Source organism: Macaca nemestrina, chromosome 9, assembly GCF_043159975.1.
Source record: "Macaca nemestrina isolate mMacNem1 chromosome 9, mMacNem.hap1, whole genome shotgun sequence".
In the NCBI taxonomy this organism is placed as follows: domain Eukaryota; kingdom Metazoa; phylum Chordata; class Mammalia; order Primates; family Cercopithecidae; genus Macaca; species Macaca nemestrina.
Genome location: NC_092133.1, coordinates 127,055,051 through 127,072,708, shown reverse-complemented (window position 1 = coordinate 127,072,708; position 17,658 = coordinate 127,055,051). Strand labels below are relative to the sequence as shown.

The 17,658-nt window shown below is 43.5% G+C and overlaps 1 protein-coding gene across 2 annotated transcripts in view; it reads right to left on the bottom strand.

Annotated features, from left to right (window-relative positions):
* LOC105488214 (Ras suppressor protein 1) overlaps nt 1–17,658 on the bottom strand; it is a 232,657-nt gene that overhangs the window by 193,832 nt on the left and 21,167 nt on the right. Inside the window, exon 3 of one of the 2 annotated variants that reach the window (XM_071070430.1) lies at nt 4,617–4,667. The exons of the other annotated variant lie outside the window; for it this stretch is intronic. Within the exon in view, the coding sequence (XP_070926531.1) occupies nt 4,617–4,667 (51 nt within the window). The remainder of the gene's footprint in view (nt 1–4,616; nt 4,668–17,658) is intronic. 2 annotated transcript variants of the gene reach the window in all.

Below are 17,658 nucleotides of genomic sequence, written 5' to 3'. Positions count from 1 at the left end.
TTTTTTTTTTTTTTTTTTTTTGAGCTAAGATCTTGCTCTGTCACCCAGGTTGGAGTGCAGTAGTATAATCATAGCTCACTGCAGCCTCAAACTCCTGGGCTGAAGTGGTCCTCCCATTACAGCCTCCAGAGTAACTGGGACTACACGGGTGCACCACCATGCCTGGCTCATTTTTTAAGAGACAGGATCTTGCTGTGTTGCCCAGGCTGAAGGTCATGTATCTTTAGAGCATTCATGCTCTACCATGTTTGAAATGAGCACATAATGAGTAAGAAACTGAAGTCTGTGATGCCCACATCTACTCAAGTCCCCATACCAGTTAATCCCAAAGAAACCGTCTGGTCCCAGTGTTCCCCACTTTCTCTCCAGCCAGCGGTTTCCTCTCTGCCCTTCCCTGTCATTAACAGACCTCCTGGGAGCAGTGAACACTCGGTTTATACAGGGAAGCCACTAAGTGCCCAGCCACAGGCATTCAGGAAGAATATGAAATGATCCCTGCTTCCACAAAAGCTTACCATCTATTTGGACAGAGAGAAAAAAACACAAAGCAAGAGAAGGACAGGGAATGCCATGCTGGAGTTAAAGAGTCTACATGCAAGAGAGTTTGGGGAGGAAAGGCTTCAAATGGGCCAGAGCAGCCAGGGGGCCCCAGGGAGAGGATGGGGAGAGGCTGGTAGAGAGGAGGAGAGAGGACAAGAGGCAGGCAGGAGTAGACCCTGGGCCCAGAGGCAGGGCTACCGGGGGACAGAAGATGATAGATCTTCCTAGAGCAGCATATGAAGAGGAGAGGCTGGCATGGGATGTGGGGCAGATTAGAGCAGTTTCTGAAAGGCAGAGAGAGAGCAGCTGCACAAGAGCAAGCCAGCCTTCTGCCAGGTGCGTACTACATCACAGGCAGGTGCTCAAAGAAAGCAGTGTTTCCAAAAGGATCTTTAATCTGAAACTCTTCCCATTGGGCCAGGATGGCTTTGCATTCTGACTTTGTCAATGACTTTGTTGCATTCAAAGTCAGTACCTGCCCATTCATAGCAAAGAGACGGAAGAAAAAAATTCACTTGCAACTATTCTTCCTGTCTCCTTAAATATATCATGCATATGGACACATCTAGGAAAGCTGCTACAGACAGATTAATTCCCCTGCTGACTTCAAAAACCCATCAATGCTGCCCCAAGCCCCCAGGTTTAAATTTAAATAGTGTCACCATAATAGTCTTGAAGCATTAGCAGCAATTCGCTTGACAATACATAAATATTTTTATGAACTGCAGTATTTAAAAGTTCAGGAATTTCTGCTCCCAAATTCTTGAGGAATTTCAGAATCACAGATGCCACTTTCAGCTTCCTTGTGGCCTCACTTTTACTGCCCTGGGTGGACCTGTCAAGGCCAAAACCACTGGCAAGAAAAGGGAAGTCAACCCCGTGCCACACTGTTTCAATAACCCTGCAGATCTTGTCAGTGGAGTCAACAGTGTCCCCAAATCAATGTCCCGGTTTGAGTAAACCATTCCTTCCTTCCATGAGCACATAAGTGGAAATGTCAGAGAAGGTGTAATTGGCATACTAAGAGAAAAACACGAATAGTTTTGCAAGATAAAAGCAGTGCCGGCTGAGGGGGTGGGGGAGTTATCTTTTGAGTCCCTGTGGTTTTAATGTGGCGTTGTCAGCTGGTCCCTATTAAAAACAACAGAAAGTGAAAGACACTGATTACCATAAAAAGTGACAGCAGGGTGTGCCTAGCCACTTACATTTAATGCATATTTATATTTCCATCAAATGGACATATTTACTATAAACACTTGAAAAACCATAGCAAAGTCATTCATTTAAATGCCAGAAAAATAGTAAAGGATGCAAATTTGACCTTACTGAAACAGATCGGGTGTCACTGATACTACTCAGGATGGCTTGAAACAGAATTTACCAAGACCATTAATTAGAGTTTACTGGATTAGGTCAAGAGTGTCTCAAATGGAGTGAAGAAAAGGGAAAAAAAACTGGCACGGCAGAAATAATAAAGTTTGGATTCTTTCACAGTCAGTCTCCTGAATGGCCAACACAATGTAACTCCACATATAAATATGCCCCTCGAAATTAATCTAATAGTATAATGCCTGGAGGAAGAAACTGATCCATTGACCCCTGTAAAAAGAAATAAATTACAATGATCTGCAAGATGTTTTCAAAGAAGAGATCAATGAATGATTTAATAGAAATAAAGGTTTTGCTTTCTTTCTGTTGGGGACAGGGTCTCCCTCTGTCGCCCAGGCTGCAGTGCAGTGTCATCATCTGGTTCATTGTAGCCTCGACCTACTGGGGTCAGCCTCTGGAGTAGCTGGGACCACTGGTGCACCCACCATGTCCAGCTAATTTTTTGATTTTTGGTAGAGATGGAGGCCTCGGTATGTTGCCTCGGCTGATCTCAAACTCCTAGGTTCAAACAATTCTCCTACGTCAGCCTTCCTAAGTGCTGGGATTACAGGCACGAGTCACTGATCCTGGCCAGTTTTGCTTTCTTGTGTAAACTGGTTTGCACAAGATAAGCGAAACAAGATATCATTGTTATAACAACGATAAGCTTAGCAATTAAGAAATACTTTAATAAACTACACAACAGAGCATGTCAGTTATTACTGCTCACAAATCTTGAGGGATTTAGGAATCATGTGGCCCACCCTTCAAAACAAACCACGAATCCCTTCTGAACTGAGAATCGGGTCTCTGTGGACCACGGGACCATTTCCCAGAAAAACGATGAAACCGGCAATAAATTACCTGTTACAACAATGACCACACAAGATTTATAGGTCTCACTTTTGGCTTCTGTGGCCACCACTACTGAAGTGGACAACTGTGTCATCACTCTGCCTTTGCCTTACAAATACGCGCTTTGGCTAACAACGAACTAATCCGCTTGTTTCCTGCGCATGAGGGGACCTCGCTGCCGCTCTTTTTTTTTTTTTTTTTTTTTTTTTGAGACGGAGCTTCTCTCTGCCGCCCAGGCTGGAGTGCAGTGGCCGGATCTCAGCTCACTGCAAGCTCCGCCTCCCGGGTTCACGCCATTCTCCTGCCTCAGCCTCCCGAGCAGCTGGGACTACAGGCGCCCGCCACCTCGCCCGGCTAGTTTTTTGTATTTTTAAAGTAGAGACGGGGTTTCACCGTGTCAGATCTCCTGACCTCGTGATCCGCCCGTCTCGGCCTCCCAAAGTGCTGGGATTACAGGCTTGAGCCACCGCGCCCGGCCTGCCGCTCTTAATTCTCAATAATCAACAGCTCTGTGCTTCAGGCTGTATATAACACACATACACACATAAATTCATGACATAAATCCCTCAACATGACATTCTGCTCAATTTCACTGGACTCGGAAAGCTCCTTAACAAATTCTTGCCACATGATTAGAAAATCATTCAAGTCTGCAGGAAAAATGGCAAGCAAAGAGAACTGACAGTCAATTAGGAAAGGGAAAGGAGCGTGGGTCCCTGCCATTAAAATCTTTAAAGCCAGTGCTCTATGAAGAAAATGGCCCGTCATGCACACAAGACATTCATACAAAAATAGGCATTCATCCTACTGTATGCTAAGCAGATACTTCTACTGTGGGGCTCTATGGATGCCCAGCAGAATTTTTCTTTTGGGGAAGCCAGACTCAAAAATTTAAAAAAATACAGATGTAAAGGTCTATCATGTATACAATTTTGCATCTTTTCCCCCATCAAGCAGGGACGGAAAGTGTATTGAACACTTAAACCTTTTCCTTTTGAGGAGGAAATATAAATGAAAATGAAGAACTCGTTCTAATCATTTCAAGTTTTCAATGCTTTCAAGTCAGTTTTTCTCCTGAAATGCTCACCAATGGTCTGGCAGTTCAGGTCACCACAGCATTTACTATCTCTGAACGGAACCACTTAGAGAAACAATACCATTTTTTTCCTCTTTGGTTTATAAACATGATAAGAAAGAATCTTTAGGCCAGGCGCCATGGCTCATGCCTGTAATCCCAGCACTTTGGGAGGCCGAGGCAGGAAGATCACTTGAGCCCAGGAGTTCAAGACCAACCTGGGTAACGCAGTGAGACCCTGTCTCAAAAAGAAAGAAAGAAAAGAAAAGAATCTTCAAGGCCGGGCGCGGTGGCTCAAGCCTGTAATCCCAGCACTTTGGGAGGCCGAGACGGGCGGATCACAAGGTCAGGAGATCGAGACCATCCTGGCTAACATGGTGAAACCCCGTCTCTACTAAAAATACAAAAAACTAGCCGGGCGAGGTGGCGGGTAGTCCCAGCTACTCCGGAGGCTGAGGCAGGAGAATGGCGTGAACCCGGGAGGCGGAGCTTGCAGTGAGCTGAGATCCGGCCACTGCACTCCAGCCTGGGCAACAGAGCGAGACTCCATCTCAAAAAAAAAAAAAAAAAAAAGAAAAGAAAAGAATCTTCAAAGTAGAGCTAACTACAAAAGGACAAAATACAAGACAACAATATTCTCATCTTCGTGTCACCAAAATAAGGTTTCTGCAAACAATCATTTGTCATTAGTTTCTTCCAAGGAAACAGTAACAGACTCAGCAGTGCCATAGGATTACCTAAATGTCAGAAACTGTAAAAAAAGAGAAACATCACTTACTTGTTAACTTGTTATGGCTGAGGACCAGTTGTGTGATATGGGATAAGGTAACTAAAAAGAAAAAAAAAAGTCAAGTCAGTAAATTTATCGCTGTATTCGGATTCTACCTGTACTCCTACAAAGCAAACGGCAAAGTTATGTTCACAGGTTGAAGCATTCTCACTCACCAAAATAGAAACTAGGATTCATGGAATACGATCTGTTCAATGTTAAACCAAAGGAAGAAAAGGCACCCAACTAACGGTGCAATTAGCACAGCAAGTTAGAGCTAATGAGATTAATGTCACAGAATCCAACATGACAAGGGCCAGTTAGCTCTGTGTGGTGCCCCGGCCTGCTTGCCTAGCCATTAGTGATTCATCTCAATTATCTGTGCCGGTCAGAAAGACCAGCCAAGGGGATAGAGGTGCACAGGGGCCTTACTTGTGCTAAAAAATTTTAATTATTTTTTTTTTGACGACACTTCATCCAAACAGAAACTTATCTAGCAGAAGGCCACCAGTATTACTGTTTCATCTATGTTCGGTGCCCATCCAGAAATTCCCCTCCATGCTATCTGATGAGCGGAGTTAAAACCCTTGACAATTTCTTCTAAACATATTTTGGTTGACATTTTGAAGCACTGATTTGAAATGCAGATTGCTCTCCAGCTTCAAACATTATCATGGCGGTTTAATCTGCTCAGTAAGATTAGGTTTGCTTAAAGAATGGTTTTTCTAACTATAAATAAAGAAAATATATACACAGCCACAAAAGTAAAAGAGAGAAATGATCTGCCCTCTAGTCTGGGGTCTGAAACTTCACTGCATGTGTCAGCAAATACACACATATGCATATACACATGTGTGTGTGTAAATTTTTCTAATTTTTTTTTTTTTTTTTTTGAGACAGGGTCTCACTCTGTTGCCCAGGTTGGAGTGCAGTGGCACAATCTCAGCTCACTGTAACCTCCACCTCCCAGGTTCAAATGATTCTCCTGCCTCAGCCTCCCGTGTAGCTGAGACCACAGGCGTGTGCCACCATGCCTGGCTAATTTTATATTTTTTGTAGAGATGTGGGTCTCACCATTTTGCCCAGGCTGGTCTCAAACTCCTGGGCTCAAGTAATTCTCCCACCTCAGCCTCCCAAAATGCTGGGATTACAGGCATCAGCCACTGTGTCCAGTCTCCCAAATTATTTCTATAAGAACATTCTATTAATGCAGTAGAGGTTTTTCCTTAAATCGATAAGACAAAAATTCTTCTCAGGAAGGGTCTCGATGTTGGGACTCAGCATGCTTTAAAGAAAATATGTATCACTTCTACTGACCACACTTTTGCAATTTTTTTTGTTTGTTTGTTTTTTGAGACTGAGTGTCACTCTTGTCGCCAGGTTGGAATATAGCGGCGCAATCTCGGCTCATTGCACTTTCCGCCTCCCAGGTTCAAGCAATTCTTCTGCCTCAGCCTCCAGAGTAGCTGGGATTACAAGCGTGTGCCATCATGCCCAGCTAATTTTTGTATTTTTAGTAGAGATAGGGTTTCACTATGTTGGCCAGGATGGTCTCCATCTCTTGACCTCATGATCTGCCCACCTCGGACTCCCAAAGTGTTGTGATTACAGGCGTGGGCCACCGAGTCTGCCCGCATGTTGTTTTTTTTTTTTTTTCCAAACCATTGCAAACTTACAGAGAAGTTCAAAATGCAATACAAAAACCTGTTTTCCCAGCTTGGACCACTGAGATTAATTTTGCTGGCCTGACGCCCCATAAACTCTAGGGTATACCTCCTACAAGCAAAAATGTACATAACCACAATACAACCATCAAAATAGTTAACCCAGTACATGAGGACCATCTAATCCTAGCCCCCATCCAAGTTTCTCCAAATCCAAGTTTCTCCAAATCCAAGTTTCTCCCAATTATTTATTTTAGGGAAGAAATAGGGTCTGGTTCAGAATTCACGTTGTGGGTAGCTGTCAGGTGTTTGTCATCTCCTCTAGGCTGAGAATTTCTCTTTCCTTGACTTTCGTGACCTTGGCAATTGTGAAGACTGCAGGGGCAATTGTTTTATATTATGTCCCTCTATGCAGAATTTTTTTTTTTTTTTTTTTTGACATGGCCTTGCTCTGTTGCCCAGGCTGGGGTGCAGTGGTGCAATTACAGCTCATTGCAGCCTCAGCTTCCCAGGCTCAAGCAATCCTCCTACCTCAGCCTCCCAAGTAGCTGAGACTATAGGCTCACAGCACCATGCTTGCTTGATTAAAAGTTTTTGTTTTTGTTTTTGTTTTTTTAAGAAATGGGGGTCTCACTCTGTTGCCCAGGCTGGAGATTTGTCATTTGTTGATTCTTGATTCATGCATCTGTATTAGTCCATTCTCACATTGCTATAAATAAATACCTGAGACTGAGTAATTTATATGAAAAGAAGTTTATATGGCTCATGGTTCTGCAGGCTGTACAGAAAGCATAGAAGCATCTGATTCTGGGGAGGCCTCAGGGAACTTTTACTCATGGCGGAAGGCAAAGCTGGAGCAGACATCTTCACATGAGGTATTCGCCTGTTCTCACGCTGCTAATAAAGATGTACCTGAGACTGAGACTGGGTAATTTATAAAGGAAAGAGGTTTAACGGACTCACAGTTCCATATGGCCGGGAAGCCTCACAATCATGGCAGAAGGCAAAGGAGAAGCAAAGGCACATCTTACATGGCAGGAGGTAAGAGAGCGTATGCAGGGGAACTCCCCTTCATAAAGCCATTCAATCTCCTGAGACTTATTCACTATAACAAGAACAGCATGGGAAAGCCCCACCCCCATGATTCAATTGCCTCCTACCAGGTTCCTCCCACGATATGTAGGAATCATTGGAGCTAAAATCAAGATGAGATTTGGATGGGAACACAGCCAAACCATATCACATGGCCAGGGCAGGAGGAATGGGGGGTGGGGGGGAGGTACCACACACTGTTAAACAACTAGATCTCACGAGAACTCTATCACTATACAGTACAAAAGTGGTGTGACGGTTAATACTCAGTGTCAACTTGATTAAACGATGCAAAGTGTTGATGCTGGGTACGTCTGTGAGGGTGTTGCCAAAGGAGATTAACATTTGAGTCAGTGGGCTGGGAAAGGCAGATCCACCCTTAATTTTGGGTGGGCACCATCTAATTAGCTGCCAGCATGGCCAGGATATAAAGCAGGTAGAAAAAGGCTAAACTGGCTTAGCCTCTCAGCCTACATCTTCCTCCTGTGCTGGATGCTTGCTGCCCTCGAATATCGGACTCCAAGTTCTTCACCTTTGAGACTTGGACTGGCTTTCCTTGCTCCTCAGCTTGCAGATGGCCTGTCGTGGGACCCTGTGATCGTGTGAGTTAATACTACTTAATAAACTCTTGCGTGCTCTCTCTCGATATACAGATTTATATATATACATGTGTGTGTATATATATACGTGTGTATATATACGTGTATGTATGTGCATATATATGTATACATATGTGCATATATATTATATATGTATATATATGTATACATATGTGCATATATATTATATATGTATATATATGCTATTAGTTCTGTCCCTCTAGAGAACCCTAATACAGGAGGGATGGTGCTAACCCATTCATGAGAACTCTGCCCCCATGATCCAGTCACCTCCCACCAGGCCCCACCTCCAACACTGGGGATTACAATTCCACATGAGATTTGGTGGGGACACAGATCCAAACCATATCAGCATCCTTGGCAGGGATATCGCAGAAACACTGCTCTTGTCATGGCACCCTACCTAGGACATACGACTTCCATTTATCCCACTGATAAGGATCTTCGCTTTGATCGCTGAAGTCTGCCTGGCTTCTCCATTGCCAACGTCTTGTTTTCCCCTCTTGTAATTAGTAATTAGTAAATTTGGGAAAAGGAGGAAGGGTACTTTGATACAATGTCAATATCCTGTTCCTCACCAAACTCTAAACTTATTCTTGTGTCTTTTGGTCCTCAGTCAAGGCAACTTTGTCCCCCCGCCCGAACTGGGATATCTGGTAATGTCTGGAGACATTTTGGATTGTAACAACTGTGGCCACTAGAAAATCTAAAATTTCACTGGTGACTGGCATTTTCTGTCTGCTGGATGGCACTAGTGTAAAGCACTGGTGTAGCGGATGGAAACCAGGGATGCTGTCACACATCCTACATCACGCAAGGCAGCCCAACCCGTGACAAAGAATCATCCAATCCAAAAGGTCAACAGCATTGGTACTGGGAGATCATGGTTTATTTAGTTATACTTGTAAGGCTTTGCAGCTTGCTATTTTAGCTGATGGGTTATCATTTATCATTATTATTTACAGTGATATTCAAACTGTCCCTGATTTGGCCAGTATGAGTCCATCCAAGCTGGCTTCTTAGTCCTTTTGACACGCCCCCTCATTCTTGCAGCACTTTCTTGCCTTCTGACACAAGATATTCAGGTTCATCTTGTATTTTTTCTACCACAGCCCTGGGATCAGCCATTTCTCCCATGACTTCTGGTTCCCTTTAGTGGGAAGTAATATTTATAAGCCAAAATTCAGGCACTAGATGTGCTCACTGCTATGGGCCAGGGTGGGGAGTTAGGTACTCTCGGCCCCTCTGAGTGGTCACAGCTAGGAAATACACACACTCCTAATACCTATATTGATTTCACTGTCTATTTCTATTTTTAAACACCCTATGTTCACCCCAATCTACCCAACTCCAATACATCTCAGGGTTCATTCTAGTTTTCTCTCTTCCTGTATTTGTAATTCTCTCCTCCAACGACGAGAACTCCACTTCTATGGTCTTTAAATCGTTTACTCATTTAATCAATACCCCTCTATAGAGCTGCATAAAACGGTTATCTTACAGTGAAACCGGGACAGCTCTATGCTCATCTGCAAGGACCCCTGGAAGTTTGGTACTGACTCTTAATCAAGATAAGGAGGAGTGGGCCAGTTTAAAGTTAAAAACGCCCCTGGTGGTCCCCAGGGCCAGCTTGCTTAGACCATTCAGGGAGGTGCGGATCGGATCGATGCCTTACACCTGGTCACAGGGCCTAGGCTGGCTTGCTGACTGGCCAAGCACAGAAGACAGCGCTCCATGTTTTTGCCCAGGCTCTCCTGACACCAAGATTCCTTGGACACATCTTGATGATTCATAATCTGGAGACAAAATGTGTCCTATGGAGCCACACCACTGAGTTTCTTGGGTCACCAGTGCTGGCTTGTGCTTTCTTCCTCCAGCTGAACCACCTTCTGTGCTCTTATTAAGTCCTCATGTGAGCAGGCGCTGTGGAATCTGGGGAGCTCTTTCAATTATCCAACATTTGTTCCACTACAGCAACCAATCTCCCCATCACCCCTTCCTCCTCACTCTGCCCTGATACTAAACTCCATGCCAGGCCACCTCCACCAGGACACCCTCCTCACTCTGCCTGGGCCCCGACTTGCCCAACCCTTAGATGGCTGCTCTCCTCACCCACTAAGGTGCCAATGCTCCCCCACAGGCCACCCCTGAACGCCTCTCTTTTCCTGTCCCACTGATATGGTTAGGCTGTGTCCCCACCCAAATCTCACCTTGAATTTTAATAATCCCCACTTGTCAAGGGCAGGGCCAGATGGAGATAATTGAATTACGGGGCAGAGGCGGGGGGTTCTCCATACTGTTTGCATGACAGTAAATAAGTCTCACGGAATCTGATGGTTATATAAATGGGAGTTCCCCAGCACACACTTTCTTACCTGCCCCCATGTAAGACGTCCCTTTGCTCTTCCTTCATCTCCTCCCATCACTGTGAGGCCTCTCCAGTCATGTGGAACTGTGAGTCCATTAAACCTCTTTCTTTATAAATTACACAGTCTTGGTATGTCTTTATTAGCAGTGTGAAAACAAACTAATACACCCAGTTAATGGCTTTAGGACCGAATTGTTACAGAATGGGACAGAAAGAGGCCAAGGAGAAGAAGAAAGGCATTTTTGTGGCTTTTATACAGAATCCCGATGGTGGTTTCCCACATGATGGTTAAGATGTTACACGCTGCAGAAATCTCACACATTTCTAAGAGTTCAGATTTTTCTGTCCACCAGACAAAGCATTGCTCTATCTCTGAGATATATAGTCTGACATGAAAACAATCTCCCCAGAAATCCCTGATAACAAACAAGATTATTAAAAAGATTCACAGATGTATCAGTTAAGATTATGCTCAGCTTCATGTAAGAGTAAACGACACTTAACAGGAGTTATACAAAACAGGAGTCTCTCTCTCACTTACACATAGGCAGTCCAGAGGCCCCTGGTTTCCTGTTACCAAGCCATCCCCTGTACATGGCTCCCACCTTGGTAGGGACTGTACATTTGGGAATTTTTCCCCGAAAAATTCATATACAGAAGCCCCAATCCCCCGTGTATGGTATTGGGAGGTGGAGTCTTTGGGAGGTGATTAGACATGAGGGTGGAGCCCTCATGAATGAAGTCAGTGCCTTCGTAAGAGGAGACATGCGAGACATGATCTCTTTCTCCAATGGGAGAGAATACAAGCAGGTGGCCTGCCACAAACTAGTAAGAGAGCCCTCACCGGACACTGCATCTGTCAGTACCTTGGTCTTGGAATTTCTGGCCTTCACAACCACGAATAAAAAATTTCTGTTGTTGAAGTTACCCAGTCTATAGTATTTTTGTTATAGCAGCCAGAGCTGACTAAAACACACCTCCTGGCCCAAGATGACAGCCTGAGCTCAGCCATCACATCGACATTCCTCTCAGGAAAAAGGAAAGGATAAAGAAGGCTTCCTCCTTCAGGACACATCCAAGAAGTTGTACACGGTATTTCCACTTACAAGCAAGTAATCAAAACTTAGTAACACAGTGATGCCTAGCTACAAGTCTGGCTTCTGGGTGACCATGTGCCAGGTAAAAATTAGGTGTTTTATTACCAAGAAAGATAGGTGAGCTGAAACTGGCAGACAATTAGCAGTCTCTCACACCCGCAGACCATCCATTTGAGAGTCACTGAAATCAAAAGAAAACTGAAGGTACTCCCATCTTCCCTGCCTTAATTTCTCCTAAAATAGCACAAGCAACTAATTAGAAGGGAAAAAAAAAATGTTGTTCTTCTCAAAAAAGTGCAAAGTTCACAAGCTTAGGTTCACAAGGACAGATTTAATGAGGGAAAACTGGTTCTTTTCAGTCATTTCATTGTGTCCTTTCAACAAACACTTCGCAGGAGAGAAACTAAAGAAGTTCAAAAGTTGTGTTTTCTTTTTTTTTCCTTTAATAGAGAAGAGAAATTCAGTAGTTGCTTCACCTGATCACACCACCAGAGTGTATTTTTCTTTCTCACTCTTGCCACGGGACCACATGCTAAAGTAGGTAAGAGGAAGAAAAACGAGAGCAGAAAATAAAAAGTTAATAAAAGATTTTTGAGAAAAATATTGAGAGTAACAAAGGACTGCAGGTCGGGTCTGCAGGGAGGGCAGCTAAGTTGAAAGAATCAACAGACCCCCACAAAGCCGGGACTGGCAAAGACCAAGTGGAGACACACGTATTTATACAACCAGTCACTCCTTTCCACTCGGGAATGGTGAGTTCATTGTGAGTCTTGTATGGAAACGGCGCTGTTAGAAAAGAAGGTAGAAAAGGTCTACCAAAATAGAATGGGTTATTTAAAAGTACAAAAGCTGCCCCCGCTGAACATGTCAGGAAAACGGGAGCAGGCAGTACCACTGACCCGCTACCGGTGTCTTGCTGACCGTAATCACATCTGGTAGATCTTCTGCTGTGTTAATAACATCCTCTAATGCTCCTGCTAACCAGACACCGTTCCGAATGAGCTCCCCCAAAGCAGTGAGAACAAACTGTTATTAAAATTCCTAAAGCAATATTCAACTATGCTTTGTCTGGGCATTTTCAGAGTAGAATACATTTCAAAATTCAACTCAATCACTGAGAAAATGTGTTGACGTGCACAGTGAAATGCTACAGTGCCTTGGTTATCATTCTATCTCTAGCCTCTTTAGGAATATTATTTAGGTGAACGTTGGATCAGGCCAAAATGAACAGTGGGAAGCAAAATCATTGGGAGGGAAGCATTTGTTGGGTGTGGGGGCAGGGTGAGACTGCTGGCACTGTACCTGTGATTTATGATTTTTTTATTCTTGAGCCAGGAAGGGAATCAGCACGAAAATGCTAGAAAGGAATTAGCTGATTCAATAATTTCACAAGAAAGACAATCAAGGACTCACGCAGGCACTTATTGACTGGATATTTACCGATCACACTCAGAGCGCCGGCCGTCTCTACCCTGGAGATTCTCTTAGAGGCAGCATCGATCACACATCCTGATTAGCCTGGAATGGTCTCGGGTTACACCAACTGTCCCTCTAAAAAATGTCCTGGTTTGGAGGATAAGCTACACGATCACCCAACTTACAGAAGAGAGAATATGGATCAACCACTTAACACGCTAGGTATAAAAGAATCATGGACACTGGGAGGTAGATTTACAAGGACAATGGCAGTTCAGAAAGAGATGTTACTTATTGTAAGACGTAACAAATTGAGAAACGCTTTAGGGTACAGAGTACACCATGCACCCAGGGGACCTCTGCAACTCATGGGTGATGGAATCAATCCCAGGCTTATCTGAGCACAGAGATGAAAAACAAGGAAGGCATATGATAGGGTCTGGCTCTGTGTCCCCTCCTAAATTTCGTGTTGAATTGTAATCCTCTGTGTTGAGGGAGGGACCTGGTGGGAAGTGATTGGATCATGGGGGTAGACTCCCCGCTTGCCTTTCTCATGATGGTGAGTTCTCACCAGATCTGGTTGTCTGAAAGTGTGTTAGCACCTCCTTCTTTGCTTTCTCTTTCTCCTGCTCTGACGTGATTGCTTCCCCTTCACCTTCCACCATGATTGTACGTTTTCTGGAGCCCCTCAGCCATGCTTCCAGGTATAGCCTGTGGAACTATGAGTCAATTAAGCCTCTTTTCTTCAGAAGCTACCCGGCCTCAAGCAGCTCTTTATAGCAGTGTGAGAACGTACTAATACAGGATAGAACCTGGAAGGAGTGGTCAGTATTTTAATGGAGTAAATTCAGAAAAATCAAAGAACTAGCTGGAGTGTAGTGGTATGATCTTGGCTCACTATAACCTCCACTTCTCAGATTCAAGCAATTCTCGTGCCACAGCCTCCCAAGTAGCTGGGGTTACAAGCGTGCCCCACCGTACCCAGCTAGTTTTTGTACTTTTAGTAGAGACGAGGTTTCACCATGTTGGCCAGGCTGGTCCTGAACTCCTGACCTCAGGTGATTCACCTGCCTTGGCCTCCCAAAGTGCTGATTACAGGCATGAGCCATCTGTCAAAAAAAAAAAGAAAAATTAAAAACAAAAACAAAAACAAAAAACAATCAAAGAACTGGCCAGATGTGGTGGCTCATGCCTGTAATCCCAGAACTTTCCGAGGCTGAGATGGGTAGACTGCCTGAGCTCAGGAGTTCAAGACTGGCCTGTTCAACATGGTGAAATCCCGTCTCCACTAAAGTACAAAAAATTAGTTGGGCGTGGTGGTGCATACCTGTAGTCCCAGCTACTCAGGAGGCTGAGGCAGGAGAATCGCCTGAAACCAGGAGGCAGAGGTTGGTGTGATAACTGACATCGCACCACTGCACTCCAGCCTGGGCAACGGAGATACTCCGTCTCAACAAAAAAAAAAGAAAAGAAAAGTAAAAGAAAAATCAAAAAACTAAAACTCCTAGAAAAAGAATCATTATGTCTAGATAACTCATGGAAGCAGATATCAGTATTTGAAATAGGTCCTGGTTTTTTCCTCTTCTTCAGGATAAAGTAGACAACATAAGGAAGGAAAAATAAGCAGGATACAATCCACAGCCCTGTAATATGACGTTACTGACTTGTTCTCAAAGTGGCCTAACATATCACAAAGATGTGGCACTCTGGAACTTGTCTCCATAGTTTTCAATCTGACAAATTAAGAAGCAAATGATTCCTTTAGTAGCACTTCAGAGATAGGAAAAAGTTCTAGCTTCACAGAACGGCACTTACATCCAGACAGATGAGGGGGATCAAAGCCAGGATGAGACACGGGAGATAAGACCTGAAAATACACAAAATGAAACTGAGCTTGGAAGTTTCTAAGATCTTCTCATGGGTGAGCACTGGCCATCTTGGACTCTAAATGAATGGTTCTGTAACGTTGGTCATAAAAACTGGACTGCAATCACCAGTTCAGCTCAAAGATTGTGCATTCCAAATGGAAGCCATTGAAGAGGTCTTGCTATTCGCAAAGAGTTCATCACTTTTTTGTTTTGAGACAGAGTCTCACTCTGTCACAGGCTGAAGTACAGTGGCATGATCTCGGCTCACTACAACCTCCGCCTCCTGGGTTCAAACAATTCTCCTGCCTCAGCCTCCCGAGTAGCTGGGACTACAGGCACGCACTACCACACCTGGCTAATTTTTGTATTTTTAGTAGAGACGGGGTTCATTATGTTGGCCAAGCTGTTCTTGAGCTCCTGACCTCGTGATCCGCTTGCCTCAGTCTCCCAAAATGCTGGGATTACAGGCATGAACCACCGTGCCCGGCCAGTGCTTTTTCACACCTCTTGTGGTTTCAAATGTAACATGCTGGAAGAACCACCATACCTTCTGGGATATTCAGAGGCCACCTTGTTTTACCACTGCAGGGTGCACTATTCCAATTCTGCAAGATTCTACAAATTGCATTGTAGACAGAACCCTCTGCAGTTGTACACAAAGACCGCCATGTTAATGCCAATCATCCCAGAGTTCTAGACCACAAAGAATTAACTGGATCTTAACATGCAGTGTGGTGTAAACGGCTTTTCCATTTTGGCTCCCTGGTGGACTAGAAACAGCCACAGCTTTAAATAACCCTCATCAGAGGCTCCACAGGAATGTGGAAGCTGGCCAGATGTCAGCACCGGGCAGCAATGCTGACCAACTTGAGCTCTGCATCTCCATGATGCTGCTTAAAATGCCTGCCCATGTCGCATGGCTGAAGTTATTTCACACTTGGTAGTAGGACACAGATTCTGATCTACTACTACGTATGCAGGTTCTGACAATGTATTAAAATGAAGACAGACAATAAAATATTTGATATCAATAAATAATAAAAATATTATATTCATCAACACACCCAGAATCATAAAAACCTTTCTTTTGAAATTTGTTCATAAGTTAAAACTTTAAAAATATCACTGTGGGATGAAAGCTTTTCCTTAGTTCACAACTAATTATTGTTCAGGGTTACTGACACTCTTCAGTAGTAAGTTTTCAAAATACTTGAAATTTTGAATACTTGACTGAATTCTACTAGGCACAGATAAAGGGTCTATCAATCCCAATTAAGTCATCTCTCAATCAACAATAAAACAATTGAACATACGACAACTGAAAAAAAAAGACGGCCCCTGTTTCTACACAGAAGAGCAGCAAATTCACCTATCTTGAGAACCCTCCCATGAGCTGGTCACTAATTGGAGTATTTCAGTCCATCAGGACATTAAGGAGAAAGAAGACAGACAGACCCAAGACGCTGGTATTTAAATTATGGAGCCCACATCATTCCTGTCCAACCACATCATTTTATAGTTTTTGTTCCAGGAAAAAACACACAGAAAAAAACTATTTCTGAACAGGCCTGGGAGAATTAAAGAGAAAAATATAGTAAGCCACCTAAGAGATGCAGTCTTTGGATGCTATTAACAAAACTTGGTGAGTTACAACTACTCTGCAAGCCACTGTACTTCTTCAGTGGGACAGGGATAGAATATGAGTGAGATGCAGTTGCTGCCCTCAATGAGCTTCCTCTGCAATAAAGAGATGAAATAAAACACTAGGATACAATACAGAACATGATGGTGAATGTTGTCAACTTGACCGGGCTACGAGATACCCAGATAGCTGGTAAAATGTTCTTTTCCTGGTCTGTGAGGGTGTTTCCAGAAGATATTAGCATTTGAATCAGGGGACTAAGTAAAGAAGACCCCCCCTCACCAATACAGGTGAGCAATAACCAATTCATTGAGCGCCTCATAGAATAAAAAGGCAGAAGAAGGGAGAATTCATGAAGATCCATCTTCTCCTGCCATCAGACATTAGCGTTCCTGGTTCCCGGGCCTTGAAATCCTGGGACTTGCATCACTGATACGCACCCCTCCTGTGACTCTCCAACCTTCGGCCTTGGACTCATCATCACCAACTTTTCAGGTTCTCCAGCTTGTAGACAGCACATCATGGAATTTCTTAGCCTCCATAATCGCCTGGGCCAATTTCCATAATAAATCTCCATATGTATATTGCCTACGGATTCTATTTCTCTGGAGAACTCTGACAGGCAGAAGACTTGTACCATAAAAGTAGCAAGCTGCTTTGAAACTCCCATTAAAAGGCAAGTGCTGAAAACTTTTTTAGGGTTAATAAAATCTTCAAGGACCAGAGTCCCTTTTATTTTATATCTAACTACCTTCCTCCTCTGTCTCCTCCTTTTTCTTTTTGGTTTGCTTGTATTGACTGATTTTTCTAGCATAGACTATTTTATTTGTGTAACACAAGATGTATGTAGTTCTAGAAATCATAGTTGTAGAATGTTAGAGCCAAACGAACCCTAGAAATTAAAGAACTTAAGCTCCTCAATTTACAGAGAAGAAAACAGTGGGCCAGAGAAGTAAAGGTATTCTTCTAAGATTCCACAGACCACCAGAATCAGAACAGAGTACAACCAAGTTTTCCACATTCTAAATCTTGAGCTTCTTCCTTGCAAACTGGAAAAATAATATTGACACCTGGATGGAATGTCCTTTATGACAGAAATTCCAACCATAATAAAAATAATATAAACCTGAATGGAAAATTCCTTCCTATCTAGAATAAAATAAGACATAAAAGCAAAGCAAAGAATGCACAGTTCCTAGCAGGTGAGACCGGCCCTGTCATCCCATGAGATCCCAAGAAAATCACTGGATTGTTCTGCAGCACAAATTCCTCATCTTTAAAATG